We start from the raw sequence: 19006 nt of genomic DNA, 5'->3' as shown, positions 1-19006 counted from the left end.
TGCCATTTGTTCAATGAGAAATCCAGAAAGTAACTGATGCTAGCTGATTGTAATCTGTATCTATTTCAGCACATATGCACACTGTTCTGTTGCCCTCTTCTAGCAGTGTAGCTTAGTGCATCGTGAAATGTATAACCTGTTTTTACAGATGTAATGTGCACTAGTAGTGGAAAAACTTCATTTGTTAAAGTAAAATCTGAGATCTTCACTTTTCTCTGGCAAATAATTGATTTGTGAAGTGCACTGCATGTCTCGCAGACAGAACAACTTTTGGGCAGAGATCTAGAATATTTGTAAAGTGGGTGCTTTTATTTAGTCAGTGTAATGTAGTAACTGAAGAGTTGGTGGAGGTGGCAGCTGAAACTGCAATAATGCTTGGCATCGTGTGATTTGCAGGGTGGAGGGAAACTGTTTTGCTGTTTGATTTACTGGAAATAACAATTGAAGTGCTTGCTTCCCTTGTACAAAGATTTGAAAAACCCAATTTACGCTAGCTTCTATTTTGGGGTGAATAAAAAGATTTGATAGTTGAAATTGCCATTGGGCTTGAATTTTTAAACTTTACATTGTGTTTATATCGCAGTATTTCACTTTCTAAGCCATCAGATTGCAAATTGGTGTCTGTTAGATCATTGAATTTTATATTTGCCTTATAAGGTTCTGCAAAAATGCTGCTTAATTCATTCTTGGGGTGGTGTGGCTGTTGCTGGCATCCCTGGTTGTCCTTGAGAAGATGTTGGGCCCCTTGAAATGCATGCTACAGTCTGGTGAAAATGCTGCCACAGTACTGTTGGGTGGGGAGTTGCAGGATTTTGATTTCGTGAGCAAGGAACAATGATGTATCTAAGTCAGGATGTGTGTTACTTGGAGCTCATGGTATCCTATTTGGTGAAGATTGCATGTTTTGTGAGGTACTGCTAAAGAAGCAGTGCCAAGTTGCTGCTGTAAAGTAGTGCACACTGCAGCCATAATATGATGGTGGATGTGTAGGTTAGTGGATCAAGTGCTGATCGAACCGACTGTTCTGGATGATGGTGTCGTTCTTGACTGTTGTAGCAATTATATCCATCCAAGCAAATGGACAGTATTTTATCACGCTCCTGACTAGCGCCTTCTAGATGACGTAGAGGTTTTGGGGAGCCAGGAGGTGAGTACTTGCTGCAGAATACCCAGCTTCTAATCGTGGCATTTATGAGACTGACCTAATTGGGTTTCTCCTCAATGCTGGACACCCCTGGATGTTGGTGGAGGACTCTGATGGTAATGCAGTTTGCTGTCGGGGAGGTTAGGTGTTCTCTTATTTGGGGTGGTCATTCCGAGTACTTGCAGGTGTGAATGTTACTTGTAATTTACCAGCAGTGACCAGCTTGGGATTGCATAGCTGCCAAGATGAATTATGAATGCAGTAAATAAGGTAGCTAACTTTTACCCAAGCCAATGAAAACAATTGATTGCATATTAAGTATGCAGAATTACACTTGAAAATGTGTTTGCTCTATTTTTCTTTATACTTTTTATCCAAGAAGGAATTTATGAAGTACACTCTCCTGAATAAACTGACAAATTTTGACCCCGTTGTGATTAGCTATCTGAGCACCAACTGTGGTTTGCACGTGGGGGTCTTGTCTGTATGGCTCAAGTTCCATGTTTGGGAATATTCATCCAGGCATTTTGTAAAATATGAAAATAAAAATACAGGAAATGAAGGGTTGTTTGTAAGCATTCAAAAAGAGGAAAGATAAGTCTTGGTACAGACTATTTTCTGAGTATTCCTCGATAGCCAGATAAGAGTACATTTGCTCTGACCCATACCAGCTGTAGCACTACACCAATATTCCCACAAACTAAAGTATAGTGAGGCGTGTTACACTTAGAGGAATTTTATGAATAAAAATTGTTAATTTAGTTTAATTCAAAAGGCTAATTTTTATAGCTGAAGTATATCAAAATGGATGTTTGGTCAGAGTGCTTTAAGGAATGTTAACTACTGACCCAAGTAAAAGGTTTTCTGAGTGTACTGCAAAGCTTTAGGAGAGGTGGAGGTTTTAGAAATATTAAAATGTTTAGAACAGTTAAGTTGATTTGGTAAAAATAGATAAAAGTATGTGTGAAATATGTCCGATACTAGTTTTTAAAAAAAATGCTGTTTAGCTGGGTGCAAAGACAGGTACAGATGACTCCAGGGACTGAACCTTATCCAACAGCAGCGTTGGATGCAGCTGTTAACCTAGTCCCTCTACAAATATGTTGTATATTTTGTGATGTTAAATACATCCAATTTCCAAAGGACAGAAAGCGATGCAATTATCTCACAACGTTTTCTTCTTCATATGCAACAACTACAAAAAATTGTAAATGTAAAAATACAGAAATCAAGTAACCCAGGGACTACCCATCGCTTTGGCCTGGAGGGCGACGGTGAACTCAAGGTTCGAAAGCTGTAGATTAGTGTGAGGTTTTCATTAGCATCTGACTGTGGGGCGGAGGTGAGTGCTGACATTGGAAGATAACCTGAGTCTTGCCCTGCAATCTTCAAGTGTCAAGAAAATTGCGGGCGGAGGCTTTATAAAATCGACTCCCGGGTGCATAACAGACTGCTAAAACTTTAAATACATTTTTTTTAAAGCGAAATTAAGCAAAGAAAATGAAAGCGTTGGAAATTTAGAATGAAAACCTAAGACATCCCAGAAATACAAAAAAAAGCTCTTTTGAGTCTAAATGCAGAAAGGGAGGGTGACTCCACCACTGAGAACGTAGCACATGCGCACGATCAGCACTCATTCCCGCAAGCCAAGACGCGAGTGAGCATTGTATTGGTAAGAAAACCAAATTACTTCAGTATTAATAAAAAAATATATAAAATACTTTAAGAAAAAACAAGATCCCGCCGAGTAAATAGCGTCAGTACTTATTTTACAGTTCGACAATATTTTTTCTCTTTTGCTACCAAATTGATTCATTGCCTTTCAGATTTTTTTTTACCGCGGATGTCACTTTTTAACTAAAAATAATCTAAATGTTTATATTTGGTCAGGAAATCAGTAAGAGCAACGCACACACTTGGTTCCGAGGGGCTGTGCAGTGTGTGCAGTGGCAATTTGTGAATTTGATACATTTTTCAGTGCTTGTAACTTTTCGCGCGAACTGTATCTGCTGAGAATTAAAGAGAGAAAATTGGGGAACGGCAACTGGGACTGAGCGGCGGTGGATCCATCGCTTGAATTTCAATTCAACATGTATCCAAGTCAAAGGCTTGTATCCCACTTAATTTTACAGTAGCTTCTGCTGTTGGCTGACTGTCAGCTCCGCCATTTTGGTAAGAAATGAAAACCTATTGCCTGGTTTTATTAGTCAATAAAGATGAATGATAATTCTTAATGAACGACCAGGACATTCACCGCACACGTTGATCTGGATATCATGCTTGATTTTATATTTAAAAAAATTTATGATCACAAATGTACGTTAGTAAGATTTTTTGCCATTGAATCTGCAGCGATTTAATGACACAATTACGGTTTGCTTTAATTAATAAACATTTTTGCAGTTATTTTTGATAATTTTGCGCAGGGTGTCAAATATCCCTCGTTGAGAAATTTTATTAAGAAATATTTGATTTGTCCAGTATTTATTGAATGCCAGAAATAAAAACGTGTATATATTGACAAGAAGTATATTTTAAAGTTAATTCATGCGCTGTGCGTTCATTATAAAATGAAAAGCAAAGATGATTTAGTGAATGTTGACTATCATCTCGTTGCACAGTGTTATATTTTGTGTGGGTTAAATACAGAAACTGACCAGATTCAGCAAATGAGCAGGTACTGAAATGCTGGAATTATATATTTTTTGAAAATTGCCCTATTTTAATTGAATACATTTACAAGCCTTTAAAATTCTTAATTGCAGTAATGAGATTTCCCGAGCGGTCGATTGAATCTAGCAATAATTGATTATAAAGTAATTGGGAAAAGGGGAGTGGATGCCATTTATGTAAAAAAAAAGCAAAAGACAAAAGCAATCTGAGAGCAGTTTACTTTGCAGAAATAGACATATGACCATGATAAAATAGTGATAAGGTACTCCAATTGGGCTATGCTGTTGACAAACATTTACTTTTTGATCGATAAATAGTTATCCCATTCTAGTATGGCAAAAACAAAATACTGTGGATACTGGAAATCTGGAATAAAAAAAATCTGGAGAAAATGCTGGAAACACTCAGCAGGCCAGGCAGCATCCGTGGAGAGAGAAACAGAGGCAACGTTTCAGGTCAATGCCCACACCTCCTCCACTTGCAGTGGCTCTGGGGCAGCCATCCTCCATGACCAGAACCTGTTGTCTCAGAGAAAATGAGAGCAGTGATTAAAGTCTAAAGTTGTTAAACTCAATGTGAAGGCCGGAAGGGTGTAAAATGCCCAGTGGAAATATGAGGTGCCGTTCCTCAAACTTATGTTGAGCTTCATTGGAAGGAGGCCAAGGACAGTGATTTCAGAGTGGGAATGAGATGGAGTATAAAAGTGGCAAGCGATTGGAAGCTCAGGGTTACGGTTGTAGACGAAATGGAGATGTTCAGCTAAGTGGCCACCCAATCTGCAGTTGGTCTCCAAAATGTAGAGGAGGCTTCATCGTAAGCAGTGATTTAAAAAAAAATCATACATGGGATGTGGGTGTCACTGGCAAGGCCAGCATTTATTGCCCATCTCTAATTACCCATGAGAAGATGGTGGTGAACCACTGCAGTCCCTATGGTGAAGGTATTCCCACAGTGCTGTTAGAGAACGAGTTCAGGATTTTGATACAGGGACGATGAAGGAACAATGGTATATTTCCAAGTCAGGATGGTGAGTAACTTGGAGGGGAAGTTGCAGGTGATAGTGTTCCCTTCTCCTTCTAGGTGGTAGAGGTTGTGGGTTTGTGAGGTGTTGCCAAAGAAGCCTTGGTGAGATGCTGCAGTGCATCTTGTAGATGGTACACACTGCAGCCACGGTGCACCGGTGGTGGAGGGAGTGAATGTTTAGGGTAGTGGATGGGGTGCCCAACATGCGGGCTGCTTTGTCCTGGATGGTGTCGAGCTTCTTGAACGTTGTTGGAGCTGCACTCATCCAGGCAAGTGGAGAGTATTCCATCACACACCTGACTTATACCTTGTAGATGGTGGAAAGGCTTTGGGGAGTCAGGAGGTGAGACACTTGCCTGCCGCAGAATACCCAGCCTCTGACCGGCTCTTGTTGCCAGAGTAGTTATTTAGCTTGTCCAGTTAAATTTCTGATCAATGGTGATCTCCAGGATGTTAATGGTGATCTCCAAAATGTTGATGGTGGGGAATTCGGCGATGGTATTGCTGTTAAATGCCATGAGGCAGTGGTTAGAGTCTTGCTTTTTGGAGATAGTCATTGCCAGACACTTGCATGGTTCGAATGTTATTTGTCACTTATCAGCCCAAGCCTGAATGTCATTCAGGTCTTGCTGCATGCGGGCATGGACTGTTTCATTATCTGAGGAATTCCAAATGGAACTGAACATTGTGCAATCATCAGCGAACATCCCCACTTCTGACCTTATGATGGAGGGAAGGTCATTGATGAAGCAGCTGATGATGGTTGCACCGAGGACACTGCCCTGAGGAATTCCTGCAGCAATATCCTGGGGCTGAGATGATTGACCTCCAACAACCACCTTCCTTTGTGCTAGGTATGACTCCAGCCAGTGGAGAGTTTCCCCCCTGATTCCCATTGACTTCAGGGCAGTCACATTCACCTCACCTCTGGAATTCAGCTCTTTTGTCCATGATTGGACCAAGTCTGAAACGAGATCTGGGGCCGAGTGATCCTGGTGGAAAACAAACTTGGCATCAGTGAGCAGGTTATTGGTGAATAAGTGCCGTTTGATAGCACTATCAACGACGCCATCCATCACTTTGCTGATGATTGAGTAGACTGATGGGGCGGTAATAGGTCGGATTGGATTTGTCCTGCTTTTTTTGGTCAAGACATACCTGGACAGTTTTCCACATTGTCTGGTAGATGCCAGTGTTGTAGCTGTACTGGACCAGCTTGGCTAGAGGCACGGCTAGTTTTGGAGCACAAGTCTTCAGCACAACAGCCGGGATGTTGTTGGGGCCCATAGCCTTTGCCGTATTCAGTGTGCTCAGCCGTTGCGTGAATCGAATTGGCTGAAGACGGGCTTCTGTAATGGGGGGGACCTCAGGAGGAGGCAGGTATGTATCATCCGCTCGGCACTTCTGGGTGAAGACGGTTGCAAACGCTTCAGCCTTGACTTTTGCACTTGCATGCTGAGCTCCACCATCATTGAGGATGGGGGTATTCATGGAGCCTCCTCTCTCGTTAGTTGTTTAATTGTCCACCACCATTCACAGCTGGATGTGGCAGGACTGCATAGCTTTGATCTGATCCGTTGATTGTGGGATCACTTAGCTCTTTTAATAGCATGCTGCTTCTGCTGTTTAGCATGCATGTAGTCCTGTGTTGCAGCTTCCCCAGGTTGGCATTGCATTTTTAGGTACAGCGAGTGCTGCTCCTGGCATGGCCTTCTGTACTCCCCATTGAACCAGGTTTGGTCCCCTGGCTTGACGGTAATGGTAGAGTGAGGAATATGCCAGGCCATGAGGTTACAGATTGTGGTATAATTTTGCTGCTGCTCATGGTGCACAACGCCTCATGGGTGCCCAGTTTTGAGCTGCTAGATCTGTTATGAATCTATCCTATTTAACATGGTGGTAGTACCACACAACACGATAGAGGGTGTCCTCAGTATGAAGACCGGATTTCATCTCCACAAGAACTATGCGGTGGTCACTGCTACCAATGTGGTCATGGACAGATGCATCTGTAAAAGGTAGATTGGTGAGAATGAGGTCAAGTAGGTTTTTCCTTTGTGTTTGTTCTCTCAACACCTGCTGCAGGCCCAGTCTGGCAACTATGTCCTTCAGGACTTGGCAGCTCGGTCAGTAGTGCTGCTTTAAAGCCATTCTTGATGACGGACATTGAAGTCCTCCACCCAGAGTACAATCTGTGCCCTTGCTACCCTCAGTGTTTCTTCCAAGTGGTGTTCTACATGGAGGACTACTGATTCATCAGTTGAGGGGGGGGGCGGAAGATGGTAATCAGCAGGAGGTTTCCGTGCTCATGCTTGATCTGAAGCCATGAGACTTCATGGGGTCCGGAGTCAATGTTGAGGACTCCCAGGGCCACTCCATCCCGACTGTATACCACTGCGCTGCCACCCCTGGTGGGTCTGTTCTGCTAGTGGGACAGGACATACCCAGAGATGGTGATGGAGGAATCTGGGACATTGGCTGAAAGGTTCTGTGAGTATGACCATGTCAGGCTGTTGCTTAACTAGTCTGTGGGACAGTGTTCCCAATTTTTGCACAGTTTACCAGATGTTCGTGAGGAGGACTTTTCAGGGTTCACTGGGCTGGATGTCCGAAGCCAGTGCCTAGGGGGGTGGTCTGTCCGGTTTTATTATTATTGTTTTTTGTAGTGATTTGTTACAACTGAGTGGCTTGTTAGGCCATTTCAGAGTCGACCACATTGCTCTGGGTCTGGAATCACATAGGCCAGACCAGGTAATTGTAGATTTCCTTCCCCAAAGGACATTAGTGAACCAGATGGGTTTTTATAACAATCCGATCGTTTCATTGTCACAATTACTGATACTAGCTTTTTATTCCAGATTTATTTAATTAACTGAATTTAAATGTCATGTTAGGATTTGAAGTCACATCTCTGGATCGTTAGTCCAGGCGTCTGGTTTACTAGTTCAGTAACATAACCACAAGTACACTAAGTTGGCAGAAGTACAAATAAATTGCTGTTTCACCTGGAAGGAGTGTTTAGAGCCCTGGACGGTGGGAAGGGAGTAGTTGAAAGTGCAAGTGTTGCATCTCCTGCGCTTGCCTGGGAAAGTGAAGGTATTGGGGTGATGGAAGAGCGGACCACGTTGTCACAGAGGGAACACTCTCTTCGGAATGCTGGAAGAGGAGGGAAGGGAGGAGAAAATGTGTTTGGTGGTGGCATTGCGTAGGATTTGGCGGAAACGGTGGAGAATGATACATTGAATGCGAAGGCTAGAAGGTTGGAAGATGAGGACAAGGGGCACCCTATCATGTTTCTGGGAAGGAGGAGAAGGGGTGAGGGTGGAAGTGTGGGAAATAGAACGGACACGGTCGAGGGCCCTGTCAACCACGGTGGAAGGGAATCCTCGACAGAGGAAAAGGAAGACATTGCGGAAGCTCTGGTGTAGAAGGAGGCGTTGTCTGAACAGATGCACTTTCAACTGGTTCAGCTAACTTCACGTATGTTTTATTGGAAAGCAGATATGGGAAATACAAACTATATTCCTGTATTGTTTTGTAAGTTACTCATCAGCAGCTCTGATCTATGCAGCAAAGGAAATTGTTGGATCTCTCTTAAAGTTTAAATGAATAAAGCACATATTGCAAATTACTTTCATATGACACCTGGTTTAGTCCTTTAAATTTGGGAAGTGTTTTCATGTAAATTCTCTTCCAACAGGTTAATCTTTTCATAGTTTGTGTGTCCTACTTTTGTTAGTCACATCTTATTGTTTCCTGATCAGTCAACATGTTGTGTAATTTTTAGGTGCTACTTTGAAACAATTCCACAGCCAGAACTTACTTGGTCCAAAACTGGGTTGACTACTAAGTGGGATGTACTCCCAGTATTTTGCTGTACTTTAAATAGTTGAAACCCTTTTTGAGTTGTTGTCTTTTGCACATTGTGATTATCCACAAAGAATTCCTGTAAAAACTGAAGAGGACTCACTATTCATGACATAATTGCCCTTTGGAACTCTTGAAATCTGCTGATACAATGGCTTTTAAAACCCTGAAGAAATCAAATATTCTTAGCAAGCCTTGAACAAAGAACCAGCCAACTCTTAACTTGTGACTTTGTGAGTAGGACTGATTGTTGAATTTTATAAACTTCCCTCCAGAGTTGGTCACAATCAGCTGGTGAACCTTTTTTAGAATGAATAGCAGAGTGGGATTGGAGGTCCTGATTCCTGGCAGCGTGACACCACCCAGTGATGTCAGCCTACAGGCAGTAACCAGCAACAGCTCTACACAGAACACTCGCCTGTCAACTAAAACCTTCATTATTCCAGGTACGGTACTGTATAAATAATGAAGGACACCTGTATATAAAATATAGATTATATATTATCTTATTTCACTAGACAATACATACTTTATGTTTTATTCAATTGCAATAAGGTGGATCTTTGGACAAATTCTTAAAGAATGCAGAATAAAAATATGCAAATATGGATGAACAAGCTTTAAATTCCAAGATATAGTTGTGTTGGTTGACAGTATTTTTATACGTTGTAGTGTAGGTAAGTAATTTTTTTTGCTTCACGCATAAATATTAATTCACTGTACATGAAATGGTAGGTACTTTGAAATTGGTATTGTAGTCGTGTAATTTACATATTTGGAAATATTTAATGTAAGGTTTAAGGAGGATGATTGATACATCATTGAAAGAATAATAAATTCATCAGTCATATATTGAATACACACAATAACATATAAATCAAGTTTATTCAACTTGTCAGAGTTTTGAAAGGAATAATTGACTCCAAAACATATTGCACATGAGAAAGGGAGTTTGGAATGGCTTTGCCAATAAATGATAACTCCATTGATCGAGGAGGAGCGCATTGTGGAAATGGGAGTGATGCACATGTGGGTAAAAGAAGAAAAATAGAATACAAGGTGTAAAGAGGGCTTCTATTGATTTTGCTATTGTTAAGAAAATAGCAATGTTTATTATTTCAGTTCTAGTTCGATGTTCAGTATGATTTGGATTGGTCTGGATCAAAGCAAACTGAAAACCCAAACTAAATGTCATATTTATATCAGGTATCAAGACTAAAAGTGTCTTAAAGCATTATTTTAATTTGTTTTTAAATAAGGAAAACAGCGTTTTAAAATATATTTTAAATCCAGTCATGATTGTAACTGCAATATAAAGTTGACTATTAATTAGGCTATCAATATAACTCACTCACAATTTAACAACGGTCAACATTTTTTGGCTGCTACAGTTTTATTTTCTCAGATATAAGTTTGTAGATCTCAAAGAATGTAAATGTGTTGTAGGCTGGTTAAATTTAAGTATATATTGCCAGAATTTGCTTCTGTTTGTTTTCTTTCAAATATAAATTCAGTTAATCCAGCAGAGAGTAATCGAAAACCTCAGAGTTTCTCCAGAGAAAACCAAGGTGTTTCTTTGCCAATCAAAGTGGAACAGCCAGATAGCACCGTGCCAGTGACTGCAACAATTAGTCCACAGATTAGTGGAGTGCACAAATGTGACATGGTCAGTGTTTTGGAATGGAAAGATGGAATTGCTACCTTACCTGGGAGCAATTTGAAGGTGAGCATTTCTGATTGAACTTATACAACATTCATCCTTTGGTCCTTTTACAAAGTATGCTATTATAATAGATACAGTCCGTGAGCAAATGGAAGCATTTTCCAATAGAGCATCATTTTCCTTTCCCCCTGGAATCTTTTTGATTTTTTTTCCCCTTGCTCCTTTTTCTTGGAAGTAATTCCCCGTGTTGTGATATTTGTGGCTGGGTAATATCTCTCCCAATTGTTTTGATTTTGTATGTCTGAGCCTGGCTATGCAGCTGTATGGCTTTCACAGCTAAACCTGATCCAAATCACAAATTAAGACTTTAGAGGAAATGTTGATTGTAATATGAAGCAAAAACTGTGGCTGTCTTTTCCTTGCGCGAATGCTGAGGCCAAATTAAAGTTGCTTTTACATTGTGGCAATACTGCTGCCGACTGGCACATGGGTCCTGCCAAGTTGCTGGCACTGCTAAAATCACCCTTACTTGCAAATATGATTGCAACAAAGATCCCGTTTTTACTTGGTCTTCCAATCTGCCTCTGCTTTCCCGGAGCTCTGCGGGCAACTCATTAAATGCATTGATCATCTGCAGATGAAATTCCCAAGACATTGTCGAGATTATGATGTCCTAATGTCAGTACTTTGGCCAATTGTATGTGCATTTGCATAAAATGCCACTGGATGGTTGCTTATGAATGGAAGTGGGCTCGAGCACTAGGTTCGAGGTTTTCTAATGCAGGAGGTAACCGAGAGAAACAATAGAGTGGATTAAGTGCGATGTGTTGCTTTTTATAGGTGCATATAAAATTCTCTTGCACTGGACATTGCCTGAATTTGATGCATAATTTGACTACCAGCCTTCTGGCTGCTGTTGGAGGACAACAGCTAGAAGGTCCCAAGCCCCAAAGGTCTGGACGGCTAATTTACTGGTTCTTTTGGCTCCTGTTCCCCTTGTTGCTGGGCCCCCTCACACCCTCTAATTTGAGAGGGGCCCTGACGCAATCCCCACTGCAGGTTCTTGGAGTACCCTAGATCCAGGGCTGTAATGTCAGGAGATTGCGGTAGTAGGCTGGAAATGCTCCTTCCCACCTTATTTGCATTAAGACACCAGGCATGTGCCTATTGGAGGGGTAGACCAGCTGTGCCTTAGGAAGGAATCTTTAGAAATCCCAGGCATTGCAAAGGGAACAAAGACTTAGGGGGAGAAATTGGGGTCATTTGCACCTTCCGTTAGCGGCCCCAACGACCAGTTACCTGGACACAGCACCGCTAATGACTCCCACTAAGTTCCGCAGGACTTTAGCGGTGGTGGTAACTGGTAGCGCCCTGCTCTGCTGCGCTGGCGATGACGACATCATTACCGTGCGCAGTGCCCCGTTTTCACCCCATAACTAAAATTTTCCCGCATCTCCTGAAGCTGCGCCGGGTGATGACACTGACAGCTTCAGGGGACGTGAATGGGAGGCTTACGCTGCACTACTTAAAGGAAGTGTCGGCCATATTGGAAAAACATGTCGGCATTTTCCCGAGCGCCCTATTGGCACTTTGAACGCGGGGTCCGTGCCGCGATCTGACAGCCCGGCACACCGCTTGAGTGCTGGGTTGGTGGCACGGCACCCCGCTCCCCGGTGGTCCAGGTCGGACCCCGCAGAGTTGGCAGCTTGGGCCCACCCCTTTAAGGAAGGGGAAAGCCCCTCCTACGGGGCAGTGCTACGCGGCCCAGTGCGTAGCGCTGCGCCCCGCTCCCTCTGCTTCTGCCCCGTTAGCAACTCAGAGAGGAAGTGCAGCGCATTCTTTTGCTCTCCACTTCGTTTCGGAGGTGGTAACCACAATTTCGAGAGCACCTGGCACAAAAAGTCTTACTTCGTGGATGTTACCGTCCCCAAACGGGGTGCAACAATTTTTCCCGCAAAGTATTATTTTCTGTACGTTTTGCAGCTGGGGAATAAGTGCTCTCCATGTGCAAAGCACAAAAAAAAGGCCCTAAAATATCTTATCAAGGTTTACCTCAACTACTTTTGAAGATTGGTATATTTAATTAAAAACATTGTTGGTGAAACCCATTTATTATTTATATGTATGATTACAAGGATGGTTTGATCACATATAGATTACAGAGGTTACTCCATACTACTTAGTTTGTGTAAAATTTTCTAGGCTTGACAAGTGGTGTTTTCTATCTGGAAGCATTGCTAAAAATTAAACTGATCGTTATTCTTTTATATGTGTAGAATTACATTATGAGCCACAGTACTGAATGCAATAATGTATAAAACAATTATTCACTGTTGGAGTATCCACGCTGCTAAGAATGACGTGAATAGCACGTTTAGAAACATAGAAACATAGAAACATAGAAAATAGGTGCAGGAGCAGGCCATTCAGCCCTTCTAGCCTGCACCGCCATTCAATGAGTTCATGGCTGAACATGAAACTTCAGTACCCCCTTCCTGCTTTCTCGCCATAACCCTTGATCCCCCGAGTAGTAAGGACTTCATCTAACTCCCTTTTGAATATATTTAGTGAATTGGCCTCAACTACATTCTGTGGTAGAGAATTCCACAGGTTCACCACTCTCTGGGTGAAGAAGTTTCTCCTCATCTCGGTCCTAAATGGCTTACCCCTTATCCTCAGACTGTGACCCCTGGTTCTGGACTTCCCCAACATTGGGAACATTCTTTCTGCATCTAACCTGTCTAAACCCGTCAGAATTTTAAACGTTTCTATGAGGTCCCCTCTCATTCTTCTGAACTCCAGTGAATACAAGCCCAATTGATCCAATCTTTCTTGATAGGTCAGTCCCGCCATCCCGGGAATCAGTCTGGTGAACCTTCGCTGCACTCCCTCAATAGCAAGAATGTCCTTCCTCAAGTTAGGAGACCAAAACTGTACACAATACTCCAGGTGTGGCCTCACCAAGGCCCTGTACAACTGTAGCAACACCTCCCTGCCCCTGTATTCAAATCCCCTCGCTATGAAGGCCAACATGCCATTTGCTTTCTTAACCGCCTGCTGTACCTGCATGCCAACCTTCAATGACTGATGTACCATGACACCCAGGTCTCGTTGCACCTTCCCTTTTCCTAATCTGTCACCATTCAGATAATAGTCTGTCTCTCTGTTTTTACCACCAAAGTGGATAACCTCACATTTATCCACATTATACTTCATCTGCCATGCATTTGCCCACTCACCTAACCTATCCAAGTCACTCTGCAGCCTAATAGCATCCTCCTCGCAGCTCACACTGCCACCCAACTTAGTATCATCCGCAAATTTGGAGATACTGCATTTAATCCCCTCGTCTAAATCATTAATGTACAATGTAAACAGCTGGGGCCCCAGCACAGAACCTTGCGGCACTCCACTAGTCACTGCCTGCCATTCTGAAAAGTACCCGTTTACTCCTACTCTTTGCTTCCTGTCTGACAACCAGTTCTCAATCCACGTCAGCACACTACCCCCAATCCCATGTGCTTTAACTTTGCACATTAATCTCTTGTGTGGGACCTTGTCGAAAGCCTTCTGAAAGTCCAAATATACCACATCAACTGGTTCTCCTTTGTCCACTTTACTGGAAACATCCTCAAAAAATTCCAGAAGATTTGTCAAGCATGATTTCCCTTTCACAAATCCATGCTGACTTGGACCTATCATGTCACCATTTTCCAGATGCACTGCTATGACATCCTTAATAATTGATTCCATCATTTTACCCACTACTGAGGTCAGGCTGACCGGTCTATAATTCCCTGTTTTCTCTCTCCCTCCTTTTTTACCGCAGGTAAAGGGTACACAGCCAGATAGGGAATGGATGACCAACAGGAAGAGCAGTGCAAGGAAGGTAGTGCAGGGGTCCCCTGCAGTCATCCCCCTGCAAAACAGTTACACCGCTTTGGGTACTGTTGAGGGGGATGACTCATCAGGGGAGGGCAGTAGCAGCCAAGTTCATGACACCGTGGGTGGCTCTGCTGCACAGGAGGGTAGGAAAAAGAGTGGGAGAGCTATAGTGATAGGGGATTCAATTGTAAGGGGAATAGATAGACGTTTCTGCGGCTGCAACCGAGACTCCAGGATGGTATGTTGCCTCCCTGGTGCAAGGGTCAAGGATGTCTCGGAGCGGGTGCAGGGCATTCTGAAAAGGGAGGGTAAACAGCCAGTTGTCGTGGTGCATATAGGTACCAACGATATTGGTAAAAAACGGGATGAGGTCCTACAAGACGAATTTAGGGAGCTAGGAGCTAAATTAAAAAGTAGGACCTCAAAAGTAGTAATCTCAGGATTTCTACCAATGCCACGTGCTAGTCAGAGTAGGAATCGCAGGATAGCTCAGTTGATTACGTGGCTTGAGGAGTGGTGCACAAGGGAGGGATTCAAATTCCTGGGACATTGGAATCAGTTCTGGGGGAGGTGGGACCAGTACAAACCGGATGGTCTGCACCTGGGCAGGACCAGACCCAATATCCTAGGGGGAGTGTTTGCTAGTGTTGTTGGGGAGGAGTTAAACTAACATGGCAGGGGGATGGGAACCTATGCAGAGAGACAGAGGGAAGTAGAATGGGGGCAGAAGCAAAAGATAGAAAGAAGAAAAGTAAAAATGGAGGGCAGAGAAACCTAAGGCAAAAAGCAAAAAGGGCCACATTACACCAAATTCTAAAAGGGAAAAGTGTGTTAGAAAGACAAGCCTGAAGGCTCTGTGCCTCAATGCGAGGAGTATTCGGAATAAGGTGGACGAATTAACTGTGCAGACGGGTATGATGTAATTAGCATCATGGAGACATGGCTCCAGGGTGACCAAGGCTGGGAACTCAACATCGAGGAGTATTCAACATTTAGGAAGGTTAGACAGAAAGGAAAAGGAGGCGGGGTAGCGTTGCTGGTTAAAGAGGAAATTAACACAATAATAAGGAAGGACATTAGCTTGGATGATGTGGAATCGGTATGGGTGGAGCTACGGAACACCAAGGGGCAGAAAACACTAGTGAGAGTTGTGTACAGACCACCAAACAGTAGTAGTAAGGTTGGGGACAGCATCAAACAAGAAATTAGGGATGCATGCAATAAAGGTACAGCAGTTATCATGGGTGACTTTAATTTACATATTAATTGGGCTAACCAAACTGGTAGCAATACGGTGGAGGAGGATTTCGTGGAGTGTATTAAGGATGGTTTTCGAGACCAATATGTCGAGGAACCAACTCTGGAGCTGGCCATCCTAGACTGGGTGATGTGTAATGAGAAAGGACTAATTAGCAATCTTGTGCAAGGCCCCTTGGGGAAGAGTGACCATAACATGGTAGAATTCTTTATTAAAATAGAGAGTGACACAGTTAATTCAGAAACTAGGGTCCTGAACTTAAGGAAAGGTAACTTCGATGGTTTGAGGCGTGAATTGGCTAGAATAGACTGGCAAATGATACTTAAAGGGTTGACGGTGGATAGGCAATGGCAAACATTTAAAGATCACATGGATGAACTTCAGCAATTGTACATCACTGGAGTAAAAATAAAACGGGGAAGGTGGCTCAACCGTGGCTAATAGTGTTAAATCCAAGGAAGAGACATATAAATTGGCCAGAAAAAGCAACAAACCTGAGGACTGGGAGAAATTTAGAATTCAGCAGAGGAGGACAAAGGGTTTATTTAAGAGGGGGAAAATAGAGTACGATGGAAGCTTGCCGGGAACATAAAAACTGACTGCAAAAGCTTCTATAGATATGTGAAGCGAAATAGATTAGTGAAGACAAACGTAGATCTCTTGCAGTCGGATTCAGGTGAATTTATAATGGGGAACAAAGAAATGGCAGACCAATTGAACAAATACTTTGGTTCTGTCTTCACGAAGGAAGACACAAATAACCTTCTGGAAGTACTAGGGGACTGAGTGTCTAGTGAGAACGAGGAACTGAAGGATATCCTTATTAGGTGGGAAATTGTGTTAGGGAAATTGATGGGATTGAAGGCCGATAAATCCCCGGGGCCTGATAGTCTGCATCCCAGAGTACTTAAGGAAGAGGCCCTAGAAATAGTAGATGCATTGGTGATAATTTTCCAACAGTCTATCAACTCTGGATCAGTTCCTATGGACTGGAGGGTAGCTAATGTAACACCACTTTTTAAAAAGGGAGGGAGAGAGAAAGTGGGTAATAATAGACCAGTTAGCCTGACATCAGTTGTGGGGAAAATGTTGGAATCAATTATTAAGGGTGAAATAGCAGCGCATTTGGAAAGCAGTGACAGGATCGGTCCAAGTCAGCATGGATTTATGAAGGGGAAATCATGTTTGACAAATCTTCTGGAATTTTTTGAGGATGTAACGAGCAGAGTGGACAAGGGAGAACCAGTGGATGTGGTGTATTTGGACTTTCAAAAGGCTTTTGACAAGGTCCCACACAAGAGATTGGTGTGCAAAATCAAAGCACATGGTATTGGGGGTAATGTACTGATGTGGATAGAGAACTGGTTGGCAGACAGGAAGCAGAGAGTCGGGATAAACGGATACTTTTCAAAATGGCAGGCAGAGACTAGTGGAGTGCCGCAGGGCTCAGTGCTGGGACCCCAGCTCTTTACAATATACATCAATGATTTGGATGAAGGAATTGAGTGTAATATCTTCAAGCTTGCAGATGACACTAAACTGGGTGGCAGTGTGAGCTGTGAGGGAGACGCTAGGAGGCTGCAGGGTGACTTGGACAGGTTAAGTGAGTGGAGAAATGCATGGCAGATGCAGTATAATGTGGATAAATGTGAGGTTATCCACTTTGGGGGCAAAAACGCAAAGACAGAATATTATCTGAATGGCGGCAGATTAGGAAAAGGGGAGTTGCAACGAGACCTGTCATGGTACATCAGTCATTGAAAGTTGGCATACAGGTACAGCAGGTGGTGAAGAAGGCAAATGGTTCTAGCTAGGGGATTTGAGTGTAGGAACAGGGAGGTCTTACTGCAGTTGTACAGGGCTTGGTGAGGCCTCATCTGGAATATTGTGTTCAGTTTTGGTCTCCTAATCTGAGGAAGGACGTTCTTGCTATTGAGGGAGTGCAGTGAAGGTTCACCAGACTGATTCCCGGGATGGCTGGACTGACATAATGAGGAGAGACTGGATCAACTTGGCCTTTATACACTGGAGTTTAGAAGGATGAGAGGGGATCTCATAGAAACATATAAGATTCTGACGGGACGGGACAGGTTAAATGTGGGTAGAATGTTCCCGATGTTGGAGAAGTCCAGAACCAGGGGACACAGTCTAAGGATAAGGAGTGGGCCATTTAGGACTGAGATGAGGAGAAACTCCTTCACTCAGAGAGTTGTTAACCTGTGGAATTCCCTGCCGCAGAGAGTTGTTGATGCCAGTTCATTGGATATGGCCCTTACGGCTAAGGGGATCAAGGGGTATGGAGAGAAAGCAGGAAAGGGGTACGGAGGGAATGATCAGCCATGATCTTATTGAATGGTGGTGCAGGCTCGAAGGGCCGAATGGCCTATTCCTGCACCTATTTTCTATGTTTCTATTATGAATATTTTGATGCTGTTATTGGCCTAAACAGTTTTCACTGACAGGAGGGTCGGTAACCAGAAGACACAGATTTAAGAGAATTGCAAAAAAGCCCTGGGGGAGATGAGAAGACATTTTTTTATGCACCGAGTTGTTATGATCTAGAATGCATTGCCTGAAAGGGTGGTGGAACTAGATTCAATAGTAACTTTCAAAAGGGAATTTGATATTAACTTGAAAAGGAAGCATAATGCAGGGTTATGGGAAAAGAGCAGAGGTTTGGGACTAGTTAGATAGCCTCCTGTGCTGTATGATTCTCTGATCTTTGTTATAAAACATACTGATGATAGCAGAAAAAGCTGCACTAAATCAGTGTGTGTGCATTAAATGGATTGTTCTTTCTCTGTTTTTCCACTGGAATTAAATCAAGAATCTGAATTGATTCTATTCAGTGAGTTTTTTGTAAGATCTGAACCCTAATTGAAACATCATTTTAGGTGACTATTTTTATTTTTCTATACTATCACCGGGAATTAAATGGAACAAATATATTGCACCATTAAATTGTTAAATTAGTACCATTGGTTGCAGCTTTTTAAGTGCTTTTGTTATTTTTGGTGGATGAGGGTTAAATAATGAATTTGTTTATTTTTGTAGTTCCGACTGAATGAGTTTGGAGTCCTGGAGGTTGTCAGCTCAGAAGGTATTGTGACAGAATCAATGACAGAAGTATCTGTAGAGACCATGGTGGAACCTGAGAGTGATGCTTGCAATGAGGCTGGCTGGAATACAACCACTCCCAATGAATGTAAGATATACCGAATGGGTTATATATCAATGCTTCTGATTTCAGCCGAAAGTTAATTTAGCAGTGATGCAATCTAATCCATTGCATGAAATCAAAGTTTACAGCAAATTTTGAGTCATTTTATGCTCCACATATTGGGAATTATTCTTTAGCTAGTCTTTTAGATAAATTTTAGGCTCGTGTGTAAGGGGAAGGGGAGAATGCACCAGGTCTTTTTCTCTTTCTGTTTACAATTTTCTTCTTGCTCCTAAACACAGTGACCCCTTTCCTGGCAAATAGTTTTTACAT

General features: G+C 42.7%; 1 protein-coding gene across 1 annotated transcript in view; it reads left to right on the top strand.

Moving 5' to 3' along the window:
* The first annotated feature begins 9017 nt into the window (after positions 1 to 9017).
* The window catches only part of LOC139276893 (lethal(3)malignant brain tumor-like protein 1), a 77768-nt gene continuing 67779 nt past the window's right edge, over positions 9018 to 19006 (top strand). The window contains exons 1-3 of the mRNA XM_070894888.1: positions 9018 to 9153; positions 10222 to 10430; positions 18568 to 18718. Coding sequence (XP_070750989.1) covers positions 9018 to 9153; positions 10222 to 10430; positions 18568 to 18718 — 496 coding nt within the window. The remainder of the gene's footprint in view (positions 9154 to 10221; positions 10431 to 18567; positions 18719 to 19006) is intronic.

Source organism: Pristiophorus japonicus, chromosome 12, assembly GCF_044704955.1.
Source record: "Pristiophorus japonicus isolate sPriJap1 chromosome 12, sPriJap1.hap1, whole genome shotgun sequence".
In the NCBI taxonomy this organism is placed as follows: domain Eukaryota; kingdom Metazoa; phylum Chordata; class Chondrichthyes; family Pristiophoridae; genus Pristiophorus; species Pristiophorus japonicus.
The sequence above is the reverse complement of the archived record's forward strand: the minus strand, read 5'-3'. Positions and strand labels throughout refer to the sequence as shown.